General features: G+C 41.8%; 1 protein-coding gene across 4 annotated transcripts in view; it reads right to left on the bottom strand.

Annotated features, from left to right (window-relative positions):
* Positions 1 to 23952, bottom strand: part of strbp (spermatid perinuclear RNA binding protein) — a 73868-nt gene that overhangs the window by 6726 nt on the left and 43190 nt on the right. For 3 of the 4 annotated variants that reach the window (XM_027282031.1, XM_027282032.1, XM_027282033.1), the window contains 15 exons: positions 18102 to 18364; positions 17340 to 17508; positions 15028 to 15304; positions 12291 to 12403; positions 11397 to 11492; positions 10921 to 11032; positions 10275 to 10372; positions 8747 to 8852; positions 7859 to 7942; positions 7035 to 7243; positions 5814 to 5966; positions 5397 to 5531; positions 4907 to 5047; positions 4374 to 4503; positions 3797 to 3850 (listed from right to left, as the gene is read on the bottom strand). In XM_027282031.1, coding sequence (XP_027137832.1) covers positions 3797 to 3850; positions 4374 to 4503; positions 4907 to 5047; positions 5397 to 5531; positions 5814 to 5966; positions 7035 to 7243; positions 7859 to 7942; positions 8747 to 8852; positions 10275 to 10372; positions 10921 to 11032; positions 11397 to 11492; positions 12291 to 12403; positions 15028 to 15304; positions 17340 to 17508; positions 18102 to 18364 — 2140 coding nt within the window. Of the gene's footprint in view, positions 1 to 1119; positions 1678 to 3796; positions 3851 to 4373; positions 4504 to 4906; positions 5048 to 5396; positions 5532 to 5813; positions 5967 to 7034; positions 7244 to 7858; positions 7943 to 8746; positions 8853 to 10274; positions 10373 to 10920; positions 11033 to 11396; positions 11493 to 12290; positions 12404 to 15027; positions 15305 to 17339; positions 17509 to 18101; positions 18365 to 23952 lie in introns of those variants that run through there. The other variant, XM_027282034.1, reaches the window with a different exon arrangement.

Here is a 23952-nt window from a genome sequence, read left to right as displayed (position 1 = left end):
ATTCATCTTCAGTCATGTGAGATTGAAGAAAAGCTTCGGTGATGTCAAGACAAATATCATTTGAAAAGGTTTTACAACAACTCAATGAAGCTCAACCAACCATTGGACAAGATATTGGGTCCTCTCATCCAATGGCTGCGCCTCATAGCTGTAACCATGGAGACGTCGTCAGGGGGGTTATCTCTCGTTGGTTGGATGACCAAGACGTGATGAAGGGCCAGCTTAACTCTGGCTCGACTGGCAAAGACCTTCAATTAGCATGCTGATGGAATAAACTCTTTTTGGTACCGTCCTTTAGTCCTTTATTTATTTATTTATTTACCTGTGATATTAGGTCTCTCTATATATATTTATACGCACACAGGTATATTATGAAATTTATGAAACAGAGTGAGTTTAGATGTAAAGGTTTGATCCCACGTTTCAGCTGCTTAGTTGGTGCTGAGCAAAAACAACAAATACAGCAACGATACTGAAATAAGGAAACAATAACAACTACATATAACACAGTGAGAATTCATGTTGGTTCCTTATTGCTGCTTAAGTGTCGTCTTTATTATTTCTGGGCAGTTCTATGCCCTTTAAATTCATCTACAGCAACGTACTAAGCTCAGAAGGCTGCAGTCGGCTTAAGTTCATTTTCATATATACTGTAGGTGATAACTGGGATAGCTTTGGGAAACCTGCCAAATATTAATCCACGTGAGGTAATGAGATCGTGCAGCTGAATGCAAGATGCAGGATCTAACAAGAGCTTTGTAAATTCATGCTCCGTCTTCTCGCCTTTGTCTCTGAATATCCATAAGCCGAGGGTCAAAGAGGATGTTACGAGACACGCCGAGGCATGTGGAGGGATTGATATTCGATCTGTGTGCATGTGTGAGAGTGGAATATTAAAGCTAAACGTTGATTTAGGTCACAGGATCACATGCGGGTTGAATGTTGAGTGAGTGGATAAAAATCTTTCAATATGTTAAGTGATATAACAGCTTGAAAAAAAAAGTCCAATCAAAGCAAAGCAGATGAAAAAAAAAAAGAGCTACCAGCTGATATACCAGATATACACCAGGCAGTGTTCAGCTTTTATAGGAGTTAAACTTTATTCATTTTTACCAACATTATTTATTATTTATTTATTTCTATACATGCTTCACACAGCTCACATTATTATTTTCTTCTCTTTTATTTTATTTTATTTTTTTTTTTACAGAGAATGTGTGTGTGGTGTGTATCATATTGCAAAGGTTATCTTCTTTCCTACAAAGAATAAACACAATAACAAAAGGCTGATCTAGACTCAAAGAATGAGGTCACAATTCACAGTACAAATCCTTCAAGTTTTTGTTTATCTCTTAAGAACTTTAACCTGCAGTATTTTCTTCATATTCATAAAAGTTTTTGGAACAGTAAGAAAACAAAAAAAAACAAAAAAGCGCCTTTACAAATCTTCAGCTCAAGTCCTTTTTTCCCTTCCCCATCACTGATATTGTAGAAAACAACAACAAAAAAAGTTTCCCTTCTAGAAAAAGTGAATCGTATGGTTTTGGAAAATGCGTTTGGTATGTATGAAAAAAAGCGTTTGGTATTTAAATCTCCTGTGCTAAAAGAAGTGGTAGTGGGGGACGGGGTAGGTGGGCACTTTCATGACAGGCAACAGAAGCATTCTCTTGGGCAAACCTAGAGGGGAGACATGAGAAGAGCACAGCTCTGCATGAGTCCAGGACAACAAATAACCAAGTTTTTAATCTATGATCACTACACTACACACTACGCTACATCTACGTCCAACAAACACCTTTAGCACTACGCTACAGACGAGGCTCCCCAAAGGGGGGAGGTGTAAGTGTGTGAGAACAGAAAGAAATGTGTATGCACGAGGTGACAGAGCTTCATCGGTGGTTAGAGGAGCCGAGAAGGAGATTCAGAGTTAAAGGGAAGAAATGGCCAAAGTTGAAGATTCATGTTGGTTTATTATAACTTGGGTCAAAACATTGTGCTCCACCAGATCAGACAGATTGAGACACAACAATAATCTTGTGTTTGCTTCTTTTAAGTGATGGCACAACATTGGTATATATCATATATAATGTTATTATTACTGATAAGAATGGCGGCCAATACGACACATTAAGGACCCAAGTTATAATGAACTGTATTAAACCATTAAAGGAAATGGCTGAGCAGGAGAGTTTGTTCTTTATTACCGTCCTGTAATGTACGGGAAATGGATCTAGTGTTCTATGCTCTACGATATAATGTTCTTTATTCTGCTCCACAGAACATTCTAGCGAGTCCAGCAGCATTTGATAACGCTTTCTACGTGTTTGTCAAAGCCCAAAGGTGCCGGAGGACGGTGAAAAAGTAGGAAACAGGATGAAAGCCTTGCATCTGAAAGATTAATTAGTCATTCCTAATGTTCTCATCGCCTTTGTTCTCCCTTCTGATTGAAATGTAACCTCAAACAGGGTCTAATTTGGTTAAAGCTAAAGTGGATTTCATTTTTTAAATACTGTGAGTAAGAAATTAAGATCTCCTTTGTGACTTGCAGCCCTTAATCCATCTCTCATTTGTACTCCTCTCTTCATCTGCAGTACTGCATCTTAAGTAGAAGAGTAGGTGTATCTCATATTTTGAACAGATTTGTTTACTTCTGTAGTCTAACTTAAAAATATCAAATAGTCGTTTGACTAAGCAAGAGACTGCCATTGACTTCTGAATATTTAGAAGCCATGCGTCTCACAATAACGTGAAAAAGTGTGTGGATGCCAGGGACTGTAACGAAACACCTCAAACAAATTCACAGTTCCAGCTCCACCATAAACAGAGAAACTAAGGCGCACTTCATATTCAGGGCTGTTGGGATCTCAGGGGGGTACTGAACGTCTGCCTGGGGCCCCAGACTAGTTTCTCCTCGCACATAAGACCCATTCAAACTCCAAGCTGTAGGATGGACAGAGAAGCCTCCCAATGCTACATGTGTGCACACACTAAACAAGGCTGAGTCTGTTGAGGTAAATACGACAGGAAAGTATGGATACGCATGCTGTTAAAGGTCACGGTCTAGTATAGATTTTAGCCTATAAATGTCTATAATTACTTTGTGTATGTAAGATAGCCCTGTGAGGACATGGAAACCCCTTAGCAGCGGTAACATGACAGGAGCAGCGCTGCAAGTGGTAAAGCTGCCCTGCCAGCCTGTCTTAAATAACAGCGGGTAAAGTGAGGAACTCACACTATGTGTCCTGCTAATCTAAACAGAAAAAAAAGATGACGGCAGCAGAGGCAGTGTGACTGAGTTAATGTAAGTCTAGGAGAGCTCGATTGGGATGGCTGCTCTGAGACTGCAAATGCAGATGTGAGTGTCATCGTGATTATGATCAGTTTCTGAGATCAAAGCTTGAGACTGAAGGCAGCATTTACTGACAGAGTGGTGGTCCAACCGACCACGAGGCGAGGGAATGAGTGGCAACAAGCAGATTAACAGACAAGTGGCGAGCGGACAATTAGCCAAAGTACAGACAGATTTGCTCGAGGCACTCGACAAAGAGGTTTAAGCTTTGTTTATTTTATGACTGAAACTCGGTGCCAAACTCTAAAAGTCGGATTAGAGTGGGATCGAGACTTGAAGTAACTTTCAGAAACGAGAAGAGGCTGAAGCAAAAGGAGGTGGAGAAGAAGGGATGGAGGCGTTAGGTGATGGTTAGCAGTTATGTCGGGTTAGGCGAGAACTGTGTGATTAGGAGAGGGGAGAAGGTGGGAAGAAGGTTATAAGCACGGAGAAGAAAGCAGCACGTACCGTATGCAGGAGCAGCTGCTGCAGCTGGGCTGTAGCCATACGGTGTCCCAAAGCCTGTTGGGGAAGAGGTTAGAGGGTCGAAATCAATTGTGCACTTGTTTAATTCCCGGCTGCACTTTTTAACATCTTCCAGTAAGTTTAGATGAGTGTTTTGGCCATGCCGCACTCGAGCACACAGCTGTGACCGAGCTAACACTCCTTTCCTAAGATGATCGACGTGAACTCGAAAACCCAGATGCAAGGTCGTTTTTTTCTGCATGATTCTCTATTATTGAGCTCCCAGACATGCATTAATGTAACTACTGTCTCCTGTGCTGTATGGTGCTGTAGGGTATTTCTGAAAGCCTGTGATATTTCAGCTACAGCTGCAGGGTAAAAATGGATGCTTGTTTTACTCTCAAGCTGAAGAAAATGTCAGTACTGTAAAGCCAACGGTAAAAGGAAATGTCAATCCTGCCAAGGAACTGTGTTAAATATAAAAATGAAAACTGTGTAAAGAACACAAATTATAAAATGACCCCAAACCAACACATAGTAAAAAAATTTAAAGATTCACACACGATGCTCCTTTCACTACCTGGTGTGACATATCCAGGTGCGGCAGCACTGACGAAGGCTCCTCTCGCGAGGGCCGCTCTTCCTCTTCCTCTGGCTACCTGAGCTGCTACCGCTGAGGCTGCTGCCGCCGCGGCCAGGGCTCCTTTAGTCTGAACACAGTACGTATTATACGTGAGTGTGTTTCAAACGCAACACGATGCAGAGATACACAACAAATATAGATAAATATGGTGCACATAAACGAGGCATAAAAGCTTATCCAAGACAATGTTCTAATGCATTATGGGCCTTACTGTCTGCTAACAAATCTGTCAGCGCAGAGGCTCATTGACAAAATAATTGGAAGGGTCTTAAGCCTTAAGTCTTAAGTGTCAAGTATTGATCTGATTAGACTTGTTAGACGAAGTGCCACTGATTACTGATGCGCGAACAAAGGGGATAAACTGTGAGGTGACACTGACGAGGGAACTTTTTATCATTTTTAAAGCTTCACTGACAGTTCAGCTGTGTTGTGAACATTGTTTCATTCTGTATGTGTCAGTGTCTCTTTACCTGAGGCAATATCTTCTTTTTCTTGTTTGCAGCTGCGTTGGGACCAGAGAAGAGTTTTTCCAGAGCTGCGAGAGCAGCGCTGGCCTTTGCTACTTTTTTATTGGGGCCTGCCCCACGAAACTTCTGCCCATCGACTTCCACCTGATGTACACACACGCACACAAATACACTTATCAGTCATCAGTAACTCAGGAAGCGAGTCTGGCTGAATGGGACAGCTTGTTTAGCGATACCCTGCTGTCAAGCAGGCCGGCTAATCAATCAGCAGAGCGATGGAGCAGCCACGCATGTCGGAGAACAACACACCCCACAGAGAACAGGCCTGCTCCAGGAACCAAGTTGACTGATTGACTCTACCAGTGATCAGCCTGTTTCTGTGTGGCTTCACCTCTGTTTTCTATAATTTTTTGATTATGTCTCTTTTGTATGTGTTTTATAATCTTTTACCAGAGTCAGTCTGTGTGTGTTTGTGTGTGCACGAAGCTCTCACCTCCATAACAAAGCGTTTGTCGTGGCTGCCTCCACTTTCAGAGATGAGTTCGTATTTGAGGCCTCGTCTCTTTTCGTTTAGCTCCATGACGGGGTTCTTCCCGCTCGCCGTCAGTATGGGACCCTGAGTTCGCACCTGAGGGGTGAAAAAAATATTGAAACTATTTAATTCAAAAGCATCTTCATTAAGTTCTTTATTGTAAAGCACATGGTGGACTTTAAACCTGGAGAGACGGAGAATGAGGAGCAAGAGCGTGAAGATTTAACCAAGTTAAAGATACCTTTTATGTCTTTAAAGAGTGACTGTTAACATTTTAACTGTTTAAAATAAGAAAACCCAAGACTTTATAAAAGCATTTGAACTGATGCCTTTATGCCTTTATATATATATATCACATGCACATTTCTCAATCCACACCTCCAGTGTGTTGGAACTGTCCGAGGAGTGTGTTGGGTTATTGCTAGTATGTGATGACGTCTCGCTCTTCCCCTCGCCATCCGACTTCTCGTCTGAACTCATGGGGTCCAAGTCTGAGTCGAAACCTGTTGGGTAGCCCATCGCCTGGAGAACCTGGAGTGGGACGATAAATAAATATATTTATGTATCTTTTAAATGATTTTGTTGTTTTTATAGAGTCAATAAAAAGACCAACATTGTCTCATTAATGCACTTGTACACTAGATCTAGACTAAATGAGTAATAATGATTGTTTTAACACCAAAACATAATTTAAATCATCAGTACAAATGTTGGGAACAAAAGTAGACCTACACATTAAAGAAATCTGAACTCCCTAACTAATCTACACATTAGTGAGACAGAAAAATAAGAAGTGCATTTGTAAAATCTAGCTAGATGAATGAAAATGTCCTCAGTCAATCAGGTGTCATCTTAGAAATAGCACACTAAATGGGTTACTCATACGTTACAGTCTGCTTTGTGTCTGAAGCAGCAATACTGCATGACGTGAAAGAGTTGAATACAACCTTCCACAATGTTTACAATGAAGCTATTACAATAGATGCAGAGTCACATGAGCCTACTGTCAGTCCTCTGCAGCACACAGAGCGGCAGAGTGATTCAGTACAACAATAATGTCGAGGCGGAAGAGAAAAAGACGAATGACAAGTTTTTGACTCAAATGGGTGATTGTGTTACAGTTGCTGAACCAGCCACTTCAGTGAGCGAGAGAAACAGAAGGAGATCAAAAGGTGAGTACATGAGAGAGAGAGAGAGAAAGTGAGTGAGAAGTAGCATGGAAAAAGGGGGAGAGAGGGGAGAAAGAGCCTTTTATGGGAATGGAGCGGATAGCGGATTATCCCCAGCTCTGTGCTCTGGAGAGCCTCTTTGTTCACAGCCACTTTGGGATTACATGGATTTGCCCACCTCCTTTCCTCCTGACACACACGCGCACACACAAACACAAACACACACACCAATGGGAATACACAGACAAAAACATATTTATAGAGAGACACACAGGTTTGGCTGCAGATGGAGCTCAGGAAGTTCTTTCGGTAGCCGAAAAAGAATCCTCTCTTTCTTTTCCTTTATAAGTGGGTCTTTGTGTCAAAATGAGCACAGACATAAATACATACCACGCACACTTCACCTCTCTACCTTCATCTGGCTTCTTACCTTGACGGCGACGTGGAGCTTGGCGGTCTTCTTGGAGGATCCAGATGCTTCGTAAATGGTTCCGTCCAGATCCACGGACATGGTGAAGACCGGAGCGTGAACCGGGCCCGACTGGGACAGCAGGCGATACTGCAGCCCCGGCCGGATCTGGTTCAACCGCATCAGGGCGTTCATTGGCTGGTTGGAGTCTATGGCTTTACTGTCTAGGACTAATGCAAAAGAAAATGGAGGGAGGGATTGTTAGAGTAGAAAGCGGAGCAATTCATGATAAATTTAATCAGGGTTTGTAGCGTGTGCAACAATTATCCAGCCAAAACTGGACAGACTGGGCCAATTAAAAGATACTGTATGTAATAAATCATATTTCCTAAAGGTTCTTAGCACTCTTTGCTGGTTGTTTTCATGATGAATAAAGGTGCCTGTATATTTTCTCTCTCCTTCAATCACTTTCCTGCTGTTTGCCAATATCTAAAAATGCCTCTCTGTCTCCATTAGTCATGGTTCATCTTCTCCTTGTATGAAGAAAGACCTGGGGATGGTTGGGTGGCCTACTAAAACGTTTGCAATCAATACTATTGATCTGCCTCCAAGGGATGGAAGGAAGGTGGAAGAGAGAGAAGCAGACGGAGACAAGAGGAAGAGAAGCAAGGTATTTTTAAACGCTGCATTTGAATGAAAATAAATAAATAAACCCAAAATTCACGTTCTCTTAATTTGAACTTTTCCTTCTTTCCATCTTTAAAATAAATTGGGGCGAATGAACAGAAAACAATCAGATAATAATGCTCTGGAATCATTGTTCTTTCTTCTCTTCCTTCTCATACCTTTCCTCAGATTCCTCTTCATCTTCTTGATGAGGTCCTTGTCATCCATCGCTCCATCCTCATATGGCCTCTTCAGACCTAAGCCTGGAGAGAAGGCGAGAGCGAGTTATAAATCAGTCGCCAAATACAAGACATGTTTACGTGAACGCACACAAAGCCGCCTGTGTGTGACAGAGAGAAAGGGACGCACAGAACAAGCAATATCATAGAACAAGCATAAAGATGGATAAACTCACAGAAAAGACAAACAGAACAGACAGGCAGACCAGCAAACAGTCAAACAATGAGGAAGACATATAAGCTCCTTTCCTACACGCGCCCTTAATCTGTAAATGCTCTGGCATTTTTCCATGTCAGAGTCATGAGGTACCAAAAGGCTTGAGTCTGTTTTCCATGACAGACGCTTTGAAAAATCGCCAACTTTCTCTTGTGTGAACAAAAAGCAGAAACACTCCTGCGTAAACCATTTATGTTTACGACGTTTCATACCTTGTTTTTTTGGACTTAAATATTAAACATTATATCTCATTGTTAAAGATATTTTTGTGATGCTTCACGTGTCAGCAATATTGACGTTGCGCTCTATAGAAAAGAAAAAAAAACACCTATTACGTCCAGAAAGGTCACATCATGTGTGGAAAGATCTAATGAATGAAAGATATATGTCCAAAAACCCGGATAACTGAACCCTACTCTAGGTTTCATGTGAGATAACTGGCAGACAGACCAAAAGACAAGCCTTCAGACGGACAGATTAATTGAACAGACAGATAATCAGGCACAAACAGACAAGGACAGAAAGACGAGACCTGTGGGGAATGTAATGGACAAAAGACAAGAGACACACAGGCTGAGGAAGACTCAGCGAACGGGCAGGTAGACACGCACCTTCTTTATCAGACCAAGGGTATTTCTGTAATGGTTTATTTGAGGGAAGAGGTTCCATCTCCAGCACCTTGTAGATCTGTCCGAATGCCATGAGTCTGAGAGCATGCTGTTGAACGCAAAACACACACACACACACACACACACGATAGAAGATAAATTTAAACTGCACAAATAGTAACAGAGTAAATTTATGTGCTGCTCTTACGCTGTTAAAGAGGTATTTGCACCTACATTTCCCATAATGTAACTCGATGGCATTTATAAACTTAATTGGCAAATTCTTTCAAAGCCCTCACTTCCAGTTTGCAAGTTTGCAGCAGGATTTCTGTTAAAAAATATTTAGGTCTAAACTCCAAACTTTGAAAATTCCAAATTTAATTAGAAATATTTCCCTGAAGCATTTTTCCTTCTCACTCGGAAATTAAAGTCATAACACAAACCAATGCAAAGAAAGCGATGCATTCTGTCTTTATTCTGCTTTAAGTGAATGCCCTGCAGTTTGTCACGTATATCCAAGATAATTTTCTACAGGCACGCAGTCACATATTCTGTTTTCACAGCAGTGTTGCTGTGATTCTTCCTTCAAGAAGAAAAGCGAATCAATTCTTTGGTTTTCTGGTGGAGTTTTCATTAAATTTGAAGTGAAGCTGCTGTGATAAATAAGCTTGTACATTCTAGTTGAAAAACAGAGAGAGACAAGGAGCAAAGCTTGAGTATTCAGGCTATTCAGGCTACAGATATTAGGACCTATTAGTCTATGTGCAATGTACACAGGTATAGACACTGATACATGAGCACTAAATCTCAGCCTGATCTTGTGTCATCTTGTAAACACACAGCATAAATTTTTTTCCTTAGTATCAATAACATCAGCACATATACTGACCAATGTGCCTGTGTGTTAATTTATCATCCTCGACCTACTGTACACATCCTCAATCTAGACAAACAATCAGGAAGATAATCAGGATGGCACACAGTGGCTCTGCTAATACAAATCCATTAGGGAGAAAAGGTGTCTTGGATATTCATGAGGTTCGGTGTAGCTCATTGACAGAACAGCTCCCTCTCTCCTATCTGCTCTTGTATCTGCACCAATACAATTATCCCCATTGACATTCCAGCCTCGTTCAGGGTGCCTTCAAAAGGAAATGGACAGCGGGATTCACTAAGCCATGCGGCTCAGAGGCTGCCCTGCGCAGTCGAGTGTGTGTGTGAAGGAGGACATGACAGCACGCACACCCGCAGCGCATGCACGCAAATACTGTCCTCGGGGTGTCAGAGATAGATTTATGGCTTGCAATGGCAATAGTTTCCCACACCAATCATTAAAATGCAGCACCACACAGCTCTTCCAGAAGTGTGTTTGTGTGTGTGTGCAGATTGTGTGGTTGGTGTGGTGATGGGGGTCTTTCTGTCTGGTAATAGGCGTGTTGCTTACTGATTCCCACACACTGACAGCCCAGGGCGAGTACAGCTGGGTGATAACAACAGTGTCTTTAGCTGATGTGTGTGTGTGTGTGTGTACCTGTGCGCTGTAGGTAATGGCCTCAGCCTGTTGGTTGGTCATGTTGGCTAGTGTGTTTGTTGGCTCTTTCTCACATGGGTCGTGTAAACCCGGACCACCTGGGGGGGAAGAGACAGAAGATGACACACACACACACACACAAAGTCAGTTGTTGTCAGTTTACATAGTGACACTGCCGCTCAGCAGCATTTAATTAGGCTTCACTGTCAGGAAACAAGCGACAATGGAAATCCTGACTAATAAAAACAGCAGCAATAGGAAAATGTAACTGGTCAAACTGGCTGCAAGCTATTCAAACCAGTCAAATAACAGTCTGTTATCTGCTGCTGTCAGTCTGGGGTCTGAATCCAAACACATTTTTTGAAACTCAGCTTTCACATACTTTTGTATAATTGAATTTTTTCCAAAGATGCACAGCATTTCGTGATGAAATCCTTCAGTTGCTCCTAATTAAGATGCTCTTGTAATGATTTGCTTTCCTCAGACAGCTGTGCTCTGCCGGGTCACTGATAACGTCTCGACCTCTCTTAGAGAAACAGCTTCAAAAAAATGTGCCTCAATTTATCTGCCCATCTCTGAAAATGCAGAGAATTTACAGAGAAATCTTTCCAGTATGTATATTCATTTATCCACTATGGCTACATACCTGGTAGGAGTATGCCTGAGGCCAGGCACTCCATGACTCGACGCAGGGCTTCTCCAGCCCCGAGAGGTCTGTTGCAGGTGGCAATTGCCTTCTCGCAAATAAGCTCTAAGGGCTGCAGAAACATACACACAAACACAGATAAAAATACAGCTGTAAAGAAAATATTATTAACCCCTTTTACACATTACATACTGTATAGTAGGTAGGCATTCATTGTTTTTCTCCATAAAAATGACAGTCATCTTAATGAGTCTCTATTTAATGGTGTTCGCTGGACTGGAATTTTTCAGCATATCATGTAACACAACACAATTCTTCAAATTTCAGTAGAAATATGAATCTCCCATTACAGAAACAGAGAAAAGGGGCCTTTTTTATAATGTACACAATTGCATAAAAATTTATAAAAGTTCAACACTTTCTTTTTATTTCTTGTATTCACACTCAAACACATGTAAATACAGCAAAAGACTCACCCATGCCTTGAGAGGTTCCCACACGGGGTGTCTATTGCACATATCTCGGAGTATCCTGAGGACGATAACGCAGGACTTGAGCCCGTTCACTCGAGCCTGGGAGAGACAGCGCGATGGAAAAGGGAGAAGAGGGAAAGACGGAGGGAAGATTAAACAGAGAGAGGGACGAGGGGAACAAATTGAGCACAGGAGATTTGGTATTTGTGCAAACACACACAGATAACAGCCTGCTTTACACCATGAAGCCACATAATGAGGTGATTGTATCTGTTTAAAACTTTGCATGATCTCCCCACAGTTTAAGACACTTAGCATTTTAATTTTACTGAACATGTTTTAGTAATCATTTTGTTTCTGTCTCCTGTCAGAAAATACCGACATCCTCAACTTGTAAATGTTTTTTTTTTTTTTTTTGTCAGTAAGGTAAGTGAGTTGGGAGATAGATGGGGAAGGGTATGGGAGGGGAATCAAAAGGGAAGCATTGACATACTGTACAGAGCAGGCAGGTTCACATGATAGCCAAAAAGAAAAACAAGAATCAACCATTGCTTTTGTAGCCTTACGATTCCTAATAAATTAATCTCTTTTTCCATATACAAGTGTCTAGTAAAAAATATTGTGAAGCATTTTTGTAACTGATGTGTAGTATTTGGCAACTGGACTTGAGAAAACCTAATGTTTATCAGCCAAGATAATTTGTAATGGTTCTAACATATAAATCAAAATGTATGTGCAGTTTGCAGTTTGCTCACACTTCTATTATTGATTAGTCTAAACTGAGTGGGCATAAGAAGCACCACGGTATTATCTGACAGTGAGTGTATTCCCTTTTGGGTGAATCGTCAGGCTACAATAAGCATCGGGCAGGAAGACAGGAAGTGAGTGGGTGCCGACCTGGAACCACTTGGCGTGTCGCAGCGCTGCCAGGGCCAACAGACATCTGTGTCTATCCAGCACCTCCCCCTCCTCCTCCTCAGCCTCCACTCTCTGCGCAGCAGCACCCAACACTGCCACAAAACAATAACAACCGAATATAGAGAACGTAAAACACACACACGTCATGAGTCTGAGTGTGTGTGTTTGAATTTCTTTTCTTTTCTTTTTTTTTGCGTGTGTGAATGTATGCAGACACACTCGAAAAGTGCGTGTGAATGCACACGTACACACACACATGCATGGATATTTTTGGTACATACAAGGTGCTTTTCATGCCATAAAGTTGTTTCTCTCCTTGTAGAAAGTGCTGACTCTCTACAGTTCACAGATCTGCGATGAATGCTCAAAGGAAAAAAAAAAAAAGTCCTCACTCTTTAAACGGTGTGTCATTTTCAACACTGATCTCTCTAACATGTGTTAACTGCATCACATGTTTACATCCTCGGCACAAAGAAATGCAGGATGCACCGTCCCTCGTGTTGAAAATGACACACACTATTCAACAGTGATTTTAATAGATTACATCCATCCAGTCACTGACAAAAACAGTGAAAGGGAGAGCAACCGGGGTCACAAGGGAAGAGACAACTTAGTGGGATGGAGAGCCCCCCACAGACATACACCAAACAAATACCTAAGGAGTGTTTGATTTAATGTGTGGGCTTTGTTGGGACACACACATTTCATTGCGCCCAGCAAGGTAAATCAATCTCTCCTTCATGTATTTGAAGAGGACTTTCATTTATTTTGATCCAGTCTGTGCCAGGCAGGAGTCAAAATAGGTGTTTATTTTTCTTCTGCATTACTTAAGGTGCACTTGATTTCACAGACTCGTAAAGAAATGCTGCAGAGAAAGCAATTCAACACCCTGTCTGGGCGAACACAGAATCAAGCGCTCCTAAAGTAGAACTGAAAAGAAAGAAAAAAAAATCTAAGGTAGTTTGACCCAGTCTCAGACAAACACAACACAGGAGGGATCAAGGCAGGGTTTAGTCAGAGCATCGTGGTTGGTAAAAGAGAAACATTCTTATGCTTTTATGTGTGAGCATTTGATTCATGCCGCCCCAACACACCAGGCTGGATGAGTTACTACATTCTCACCCGTTCTGCTGCTTAAGAATCAGCATGATGCCTGTGATATGCAAGGCGAGCTGAATCAAACACAGCTGTGTATGAATGAGTGCGGTTACGTGGGGTTTCCAAAGAGGGTTTATTGTGTGTGGGATCTACAGGAAGTGACATAAAACCAACCAAAGAGCCCCTTTGGGTCTCTATGATAACATAACTAGGTAAATATTTTCCTCATCACTCTCCCGTGAAAAGAAAATCCTTCCCTCATGAGGTATTAAGTTGAAAATGTCAAATGTGTCTAATGTTTGGTAGCAGCATGAGAGCATCTATCTCACATTATCCCTCAACTCATCTGGCTGTTATTGCAGCGTAGCTCTTCCCCTGACTGATCCATTCAGTGGTGTGTATTCGTGCTTCCGTGTGATGTATAATGGCGTATCTCAAGGTCTGTCAGAGTGATCCCAGCTGCATGTGGGACCGTTGCCGGATCATTATAGTCTTTCTCCTCTCGCTTGTCCTCCCACTGATCTCTCAAACGCTCTGCTGGCCGCTCCTTCACTCAGCGCTCTTCTTTTTATCATTATCTCCTTCTGTGTTGACTGATTTAAAAAATTCCCTTTGCTATCGTGTGTCTCCGCTAATTTACCTTCACAGCACCCTCCCCTCCTTTGTGACCACACAGAGCACCGAGCTGTATTTGATCTTAAAGAGCATGCAATGTGTGTGCTCAGACACGATTACAACTTATATTCAATAAAATAGCCAGACATTACTAAAACATTGTGTTGTGTACAAGTGTGTGTATCTTTCACAGATAGTTTACAAACTCCCTAATGTGCTACTAATAATGTTCCGACCAGGCAGGAGCATCCAAGAGAGCTAGCAAAGGTTGGATGACAGTGGATGACACCACAGGTATTTGTTCCTGTCGATGCATGTGTTAAAATATTAGACCCTGCCCTTTAACCGACGCTGTTAGACAGACTGGCCCACGTCCCACAACCTCCGTGGGTCCCTGATGAAATCTGAGCAATTAGACAGCCAGTGTGTGATAAGCATCATTATCAGTCGGCTACAAATTATGTGTGTGGCTTTTCTCTCCTCGTTGTCGCGTGTCTGGGTGCTCCTCTTGGTGCGTGCAAGAGAAAATATGAGCGGTCTTCTCCATCTTGCCGTGGCACAAGAAATGATGCACGGCTAACCTTCGTGCTATCTCTCATCTCTCACCGAGGTCTGAGTGCCTAGTTGGACGGGAGCCACAGGATGGATGGTCAGCTCCCTACTGCTCGGTTATTGATTTCGCTGGCCTGCTGGCCTTGCTCTCCGTTTCCCACCTCCCACAACCAATTATAACCAGTTCCTGCGACGCATGAATACTGGGGGGGGTTGGGGCAAGGGAATACTGTTATTAGACTGAACACCAGTTCATTTCAGTCAGTCGTTCCTGTGCATCTTAGCTCTGTTATGTGGCAGGTAATGAGGTCAAAGCACTTGTTTGAGGGAAATAAAAACATATAAAGAGACAACATAAAATAAAATTGTGTGTGTGTGTGTGTGTGTGTGTTGACCCGAGAAGGAAGGAAAAACTACAAGTTGTGTTTTTTTCCTATCTCTATGTTCCTACCTCGCCCGTTCTTCTTCTCCTGCTCCTCCTCTTCCTCCTCCACTTCCTCCTCCTCTTCTGCCTCCTCCTCCACTCCCTCCTCCCCATTCTCCATTTCAGCTTCTTCCTCCTCCTCCTCCTCCTCTTCCTCCTCCTCTTCCTCTTCTTCCTCATCTTCCCTCATGGCCGGTGAGGTAAGGGTAATTTTCAGCGTGAGTTTGGGCTCTGTTGTAGTTCGTACCAAAATGGCCGCCTCGGGCAAGGAGCTTGTGACCTCATATTTCTCTTCTGTCAGCTTCTGTCATGTGTCAAACAGACATAACTGTGTGGTCAGAGGCCAAGGTCACAACATGGCTCAGTGCAGATAAAAAAGAAGAAGCAGCAAAATATATATCGGAGCCTGCTGCTGCAGCAACATCACCAGGTTATTCAATGAATAACTGAAAAGGGCACTCAATTTATTGTAAGAACAGACACTATCATTTGAGAGTAAAGCTGCAAACCCTGAACTCAACTAAACAAATAAAAGAAAAGTGACTCTTGTAAGAACAAATAAGACTGCATCAGTACAGAAAACATATCTCATTGGATACATTGTCAAATAAACATTGTGTAAACATATTATGAAAGTTGTGAGATGACATTCAATCATCGGGAAAGAAAATCATGAAACATGATGTAATGATGTGAAATTGGTACAAGCTGTATATTGTAATTGCATTGTGTGCGTGCGTGCGTGTGTGTCTACCTCGATTACTTCTCACTGTCACAAATCCATTTGTGAAATCGTCTGTATGCACACTACACTTCATTTCATTGAATTTACTGAAGGAATCAATTACTGCTGACCTCGGTGGTCAGGATCGGGAAGTATCGATAATAATGAATTCATATCAGGACACACAGTGTTCACATTTGTCACCTGTTGCACACGTGAATTTAAGCACACATATGTGGTACCTGAATGAACTGGATAACAGCTGCTGCAATGTTTATGCAACAACAACCTGCAGCCACTTTAATAAATGAACACACACATTACTCCCACAGACAGAAACAGGTACACGCAGACTCACAGAAGCATATAAAGTCAGAAGAAGACGTGGACACTATGTGTACTATGTGCCCTTGCTCTACTTGCAAGTGTTTGTATACACAAACAGTGTGTACCTGCATTAATGTTGTTGGGAAATCATTAATTAGGCTTAGATTCGAGTAAGGATGGGGCAAAGGTTACAACATGTGGCAGTTATGTTTAGGGTTAGCTCAAGCTTCCAGGAAATTAATGTAAATCAATGCAATGACTCCCTAATGACAAAAACAAGTGCGTGTGTGTTTGTGTGTATGTTTCCAACACCGCTTAAGTGAGCAGTGAGTCGAGGAGGGCCCATCTACATCCCATTTGGCCCTGATGAGAAAATCAGAATCTCTGGTCACTGGACCGAGACATGAGATTACCTCCCTTCCCCCAAACACACACACACACACACCCTTCTTGTTGTTCCCCCTCACACCACTTAACTGCTAAAGAGAACGAGCAGAGAAGAGGCACAGCGGCAGAATTTATTTATCAAGTAATTTCTGCAGCAGAAGGTCAGGTAGTGGAGTTTTTACCACGTTCGTAGTGCGAGCTAAATACTTTCTCTTCAAACAGCTGGTTAGTGGATGTAAAAGTTCTCCTGCTGCCACAATATATAGTACACCAGTATCTAACAAATTATTAAAAGGGATTTACAAGGACTCTAATCCCCGGGAGCTAAACATGGGCTGAAACAGTAGAATACATTTTAATGCCGAGATCATTTAACATTACAAGCAAACAAGTGTAAGAGTCGGTCACAGCTTGCAAAAAAAGATTTAAAAATATGTATATTATGTATGTAACTACATTTTCTGTGGACTCTGCAAGTATGAGTGTGTTTTGTATGTATTTGTGTGTATTAACGTCAGGAGCTTTATTTCTGTGACATGACTTGTTAATGAGGAAACGTTACACTGAGGTAGTGACAAGAGCATTAATCACACATGACTCATACATACTAAAACACCTCTCGACTTCTCATTTGACGGCATTGCTGTCTCCTGCCAACACTCGGGACACTTCTCCCTAAACTTAAGCAGCTCCCTAAAGCAGAGACACTCATCCAACACATCCAAATAGCTTTATTTCTGACATCAGAGAAGACTGGGCAATAAAAATAGAATTTTCTTGGGTAGTCTGCCAGACTATGATATTACCGAAGTTTTAATGCATGACTAAGATGTAGAATCATATGCCTGTAAGCATGCAGCGTGCATGTGTGGGTTTATGAGTGTAAGGGTGTGTCTCTAACCTCTATCTGCGTGGGTAAATTGTGACAGACAGTGTCCAGCAGTGTCTGTGTGGGTTTGTCTCTGCACATCAGCACGAGCTCCAGGTCCATGTCGCCTTTGATCAGGAGGCCTTTAGCCACCAGGCCGATCCTCATCACTCCGCACAGCATGCCACCACTGCTGGGCTCTCTGTTTTTGAAGAAAAATAAAAAGGTAACATTCACATCTTATGTTTTTCACTTCACAGGTGAAAAATTCAAACTGCACTACGCGCCTCACGTCAGTAAAATCTAGCGAGTTAACAACATATAGGAGTCTAAAATTAAAATTCCAACTTCACGTCTAATAAATCACTCTGCACGCAAAAGGTCCAGGTGATCTTGTCAATGTCAAGATGTATCAATATTTCATGTTATCTTTGGTAAGTAGCTGTATGATTAACAGATTAAAATATAAGGTGTCAGTTAAGATTGCAAAATAAGATCCGACAAGGCAATCGAAGTCTTTAATAAGAATTAGTGAACCTTTAATAAAAAGATTCATGAAGACAGTCGACCGCGGAAACTGTGCTCAGAGATTGTCAGGTGGTTTTACGTTAATTTCCACAGGACTCTGCAAGGAAGCGAATAAATGGATTTCCCAAAATTGGCATTTCACAAAATGTCCCTGACATTTTATCGACTAACTAATCAGTCCATTAATAATTAGATTCTTTCAAAAAATGAAAATAATAAAAACAATCATTGCTTGCATGTCTACTACTGCCATCACTACAACCTCACCTGTAGCTGTCACTTGAATTCTCAGCTTCGTCGCTGGGCTCATCACCAGGATCATCCTCCTCTGTGCTGTCTGCTGGCTGGCTGTCGACCTGGCTGTGGCCATCGGCGCTGCTCTGATCCAGCCAATCAGAGACGTGTTTGAGGGCGCATTCGACAGTGGACACGAGCGTCTGAACGGCTTCCAGCTCCTGAGAGGAGGGGTAGATGGTGGAGTGTTTCGCCATGACGTGGCGGTCGTCGTTACTAAAGGAGCGGAAGGACCTCTGGAAGGGAAAAAGAGTGAAAAATAACAGAGTTAGCAAATAACACTCTGTGACTTTCTACAGCAAGGGCACCACTGGAGAGAGGTTTTCAACAACTGACCAAAGTTTAATCCATCAAATCAAGCTTCGGTGTCCCTGTTGGGGACCAACTTTTCCCATCACACACCAAAGCTTTCACATTGTGACAAACAGAAAGACTCACTCTTACTGCTCCATAAAACCTGAATGCAAATTGATTTCTGCATGTTTTGAGAGTCTGTTGCTTTCATGTGGAGTGGACAAAGAAATCTTTAACTTAACAGCACATATACAGCTATCTGTCCTAATTCAATCAGATATTTTGGCCCTGGGAATTCATTTCAGGTCTTCTGTCCTCCTTACTCACTGGGAGATTAAAGGAGGAAAACCATGGAGGGAGGAGGTGGGAGGCATCAGACAGCAGTAGCACTGAGGAGAGTAAACGACAGAAAATAGAAGGGACATGCCAGAGAAGCCAAGAAGGAAGAGAATAGAGGACAGGAGAGGAGGGCTATGGGAACAATGCAGAGCCTTTAAAATGGAAACAGGACAAAAAGTGCTCGCAGGAGCAGGAGGCTGAATTCAAAGATAAATGGAAAAGAGACATGAAGGAGAGGAGCAGGTGTAACTGAGGCTTTTGTGATTCACACTCTGCCATTAATGCCACCCAGATGTGTCCCTGTGTTTAAGTGCATTCAGCCTTTTACATCTTTCTATGTCACAGCATTTCATGTGGGCGGTTGTTTATGCGGATAAACATTTTGCTATGGTGGAGATCATTCAGACATCTGATCAGTAAGCAAGTATGAACAAATATAATTTAAAACTGATACAACGGGGAACTTAAATAGCGATGTTGGGGACAAATGATGGGATAATCCCTTTGCAGGAATAATTAATTAAGAGTTTATTATAATATATTTCAAAGCAGCAAGACACATAATGCAAATTCTCTGGAGGAACTGTATAATGAATAACAGAAATAACCGTACAACAGATAATTAATATATTATAATGCTTGTCATAGCACATTATGTCATATTAATTCCTCAGTGCTGGCAGCAGCACCACTTCTGCTGTCCTCTCAATTCTCTTCTGCATGACTTTTATGTTATTTAATACATAAAAATAATAGCACCCAGAAGAAACTGCGGCTTTTATGTCTTCAGTTTTTCTTTCTCACTGGCAATTAACTATAACTCAGTCTTTCTTTCTTTGGCCTTTTATTTCAGTCTTCACTTTCTTTTTTTGTCTTTCTCTCTGCTTCATCTTCAAGATATCAAGATATTATGTCTGAGAACAATAATTAAGATTACAAAGTGTTGTTTACAACATGTCTTGGTAACCCGAATCTTAAGGATGGGGTTCATTTTTAATCATTGGAGGTTATCACACCCTGAGGTACATAAACACATTTCAACATGAGGAGGCTGCTCTCAACAAGCTGCTTATCTCCAGGACCCACATTTCCCTTTATTCACTACACACACGTACTCAAAGAGAACCACACACATACACGCACGCACGAGGAGAGATGACCTTTTCCAAATAGTATGTATAGTGTATCTAGAGCGCTACTATCAACCTACTTGAAATCCAAGGACCAACTGCATACACATACACACCCACACACACAGACACACACACTTCATCCAGTTTCTAATTGAACTGGTGACATTCTCTTTCACCAGAGTGAGTGAGATAAAGTCATTAACAGAACGGAGGACAAGCACTGCACAATAACTGCAGCCTCGCATCCTGTGTAGCTCGGTATGTAGAGTGTGGCGCAAACATTTGGCAGGGTTACACACTCCCCCTCCCACTGGGACTGTGATTCTCCAGCACTTTGGCAAGACACCCTACCGGAGTGACATGGAGTGAATTTAGATGCCTTGGGAGAACATAGTAAGTAAGGAGTAGTGAGAATCTGGATTCTTTGTGATCATTACCATGTCTTATTGTGGTCACTGTGACATGCATGGCTTCATTTGACATTTCCAGGCAGTCAATACTTTAATGTTGCTTCATAATAAGGCATTCATTGTAATCTTGACTGTAATCTTGTACTAGTACATAAATGATTGTTTGAATTATTTTGATTGATTAATACATAACTGAAATATGATGGTTTGCTGTGTTCTTTGGTTTTATAACACTGAAAATGTATTTTTTGGACAAGACGTTTGATGGGCTATGACTCATCTTCCCTGTGATGTTTTGATAGAGAAAAGTTTGGCCTAAGCAAAAAGTATTGGACGATACACGATAACTGTGTAACTGTGTGTGTGTCTACATGCACGTGTACAACGCTGTGTGCATCTTTATACTTGTGTGCCTTCTCAGGGCAGTGTTTAACAGACCAACAGTCGCAGATTTTATGAGCCGTTGCTAATGGGAGCTTCTGCATCCATAAACCACAATGTGAAGTGAGTTGATGTAAAGAGTAGGGGTGAGCAGGGGTTGGGGTAAGTAGTCAACCAGGGAGGAGTTGTTGCCCAGCCGCTTCGCTCCGATCACTATGTAAATCAGAGCAGTTAAGGAGGACTCACTGACAGGAATCGACCTCCCTAGGCCAGCGTGTGCCCAGATAATGTTGCAGACATTTAGACAAGGTACACGATACTTAAGCTTGCTGTAGCCAAGACAGAGAGTGACGCGGGATTTTGCAGGCTACACACCAATCTGAGAGTAAGGTTGAGGGGAAATTTAAAAGAACTACATGCTTTACCTTGTGCTTTTTATATCATAACAAAAAATGACCTTTTGACCACATTGCCCTTGACATATCAGCACATTTAAAGCTGCAAGTGCTCCGTGTTGAAACACCTTCTTCACAGCCTCATTATGCACATGCACACAAAGGTAAACTCTCCATCTGTTAGACCCCGCACCTTGGTTGCCCTTGAATCCACCCTGACTGCCACAAAGCCTTGAGGTCAATAGCATAACACGCCCTCCCGTCCAAGTGCGCATGTGTAAGCGTATGAGTGAGAGCTAAATAAATCATAAATGATGCTTAAGGATCTCTCTACAGATGCCTGTAACTACCCCCAGTGTCACTAACAAAATTACAGTGTCCACTTTCGGCACATTGACCCGAAACTGATCCTTGGCAGTAATAATGAAGTTCAGGTGTCTTGTAGAGCGCCAAGGTTAATCCTGCTATGTCTCCAGATTCAATACATCAAGCTGAAATTAAGTTTTGATATTCAAGCTTAATGGGTGTAGGTAATCTGACACGGCAGCAACTCTTTAACTCATGCCAGGGCGAGAAATGTGAGCAGTTAAGACGACCAGACGGTGTAAACAAAACAGTTAATCCATATCATCTAAACCTCTTTGTTTGGAGCTTAAACTGAAAGCAAGCGCACAAAATGTCAGAATTGGGTAATCTGAGTTTGTTTAAAATCTGTCTGATCGTCTTTATCTCTGCTTTTTTCTTTTGAAGCACTTTCTGAACCCTGTTTTCTAAGTATCATTAATATTACTAAAGCTCAGACATCCCTAATTTTGTGAAAAGACTAAATATGTATCATACTGAATTAGTGAAATTGCATGAGGGAAGCCTACGATACACCCACACAGACGTGGACACATGCAACTGTTAAATCCCAGCTGTCTGCAAGCCACCGGCACACGCCATGCACTGCGTGTCTGTGTGTGTGCATACCTTCATATGCCATTGTTGCATAGTGCTTTTAGAGCACACACTTACCAATTACACTCCATTTCATGCTCCAGTGAGGCCGACCGGCTGGCAGGCCCATATTACATAACCACATTACACAGCATTTACAACTCGCTGTGTACTCAAGTAATGTGTACATACACACAGAAAAAACCTTGTACATATCATAGCAAAAAACAACAACAAATGTGTTAATACGCACACTTAACGTTAAAGTCACCAGCAGCATATAGATATAAAACCCATACAATGATTTACACCATGTCCGACACACACAAACACACACATTACTTCCATCACTTCCATCCATCACTCCCCCCGTTCTGTCCTTAATGCCCTGCAGTAAAACCATTTCAGTTCAAGGTGTTGTAGTCAGACATGCACATCCTCGCCATCGCTGCCCGTCTCGTTCAGTCTCATCCTCTTTATCTGATGCCATCTGCTATAAATTACATGACCCAATGCCAAGGAGAAGACTCGCTGGAACAATATCAGCTGTGGTTGGAGTAATACTCATACCTATGTCTTGATTTTTATAGAAAAAAAAGGAAAGGAATGTCTCTATTGGCTATTATTTTTAGAGCACCATTTAGGAATATTGTGCTGTATGTGTGTGTACTTGGGCTGTGGGCCTGAGCAGGTGTTTGTGTGCGCTTATTTTGAATAAGTCATATGGCGAAAGTGCGTGCTGAAGGCACACACTACAAGGTGTTGTGGAGAGAGATGAGGGAGGGAGGAGGATGACAGAGAGGCAGAGAAAGCCTCTGAAAGTAAACAAACAGAGGGGATGGAGTAGAAGGAGGTGAGGGGAGACACAGACAAACTGGATTTCAATATTTTTTTACTCAGCTGCCGAAACAAAGGTTTGTTTGCAATAAAAGCTGACACCACAGGCCAAAAACACCCTCATGTCAAAAGAGAAACAAATCACCAGCCGTAAATACCAGGCAAAACAATTTCAGAGGTGGTGTCACGTCTCTTTAGACCAACATGAAACCAAGTGAAGTTAAAGGAGAAAGAAGATCCAAAAAAACCCTCACAAAATAGGCTCAGAGTGACGGGACCAGCAACAGACGCACACATGAAAAAATAAATAAATGAACGCTGTCTCTAACATCCAGCAGCCTGGGGGAGATTGCATTAAAAATTCATTCTGTGATTTATCTATACTCTTCTTGTCAGGCTGGACCGCCACACTTTGCTATCCTGTTTTATTGTGCGCTCTCGCTCTCTCTCTCTCTCTCTCTCTCCGTCTGTCTTTCAAATTACCATGTGCCGTCACATGCAAACACACGACAGCGGGATACAAACTGTAAAAGCAAAATCTTGGCATCATTGAGCACCAAAAAACAAACAGACCTTTCAACTGTCCTGATGAACACGAGATAAAAAAAGAAAAACAAATAAAATACAACACGGGGCAATATATTTCGAACATGTCATCAATGATTTGTTTCAGCGGGGAGGACGTTCATCTAAAGTCTGCTGCCATCAGTCGAGCTTATAAACCAGCCTACTCAATCCACAGTCCCCAGCCTACTTTGTACTGAAGGTGCAGGAGATTTTTGTGTCTATGCCCTTTACCTCTTTAATGCACTGGCATTTTTTAAAAGGTTTACGGCCTATGGATGAAGTAAAATGTGATTAAATATGTATGATAATATGACCGGACTGCTTAAAGCAGAAGAGCTGACATTACATTGTTTCTGGGAATGCTAGTATGGCCATGTGTACAGGAGGAAAATACCAGGATAAATTTAAATAAACATAAAAAGATGTCATCCAGGAGAACGTTCTAATAAAAAATGCTTTTTGCGTTAAAGCTTTTAAATGTAAAAGCTTTTTAAAACATCACTCATTTTTATTTTTTTTAAGGGAATTT

This window comes from Larimichthys crocea, chromosome IX, assembly GCF_000972845.2.
Source record: "Larimichthys crocea isolate SSNF chromosome IX, L_crocea_2.0, whole genome shotgun sequence".
NCBI classification, from domain to species: Eukaryota; Metazoa; Chordata; class Actinopteri; family Sciaenidae; genus Larimichthys; species Larimichthys crocea.
Note: the sequence above shows the minus strand (reverse complement) of the source record. Positions and strands in the feature narration are given on the sequence as shown.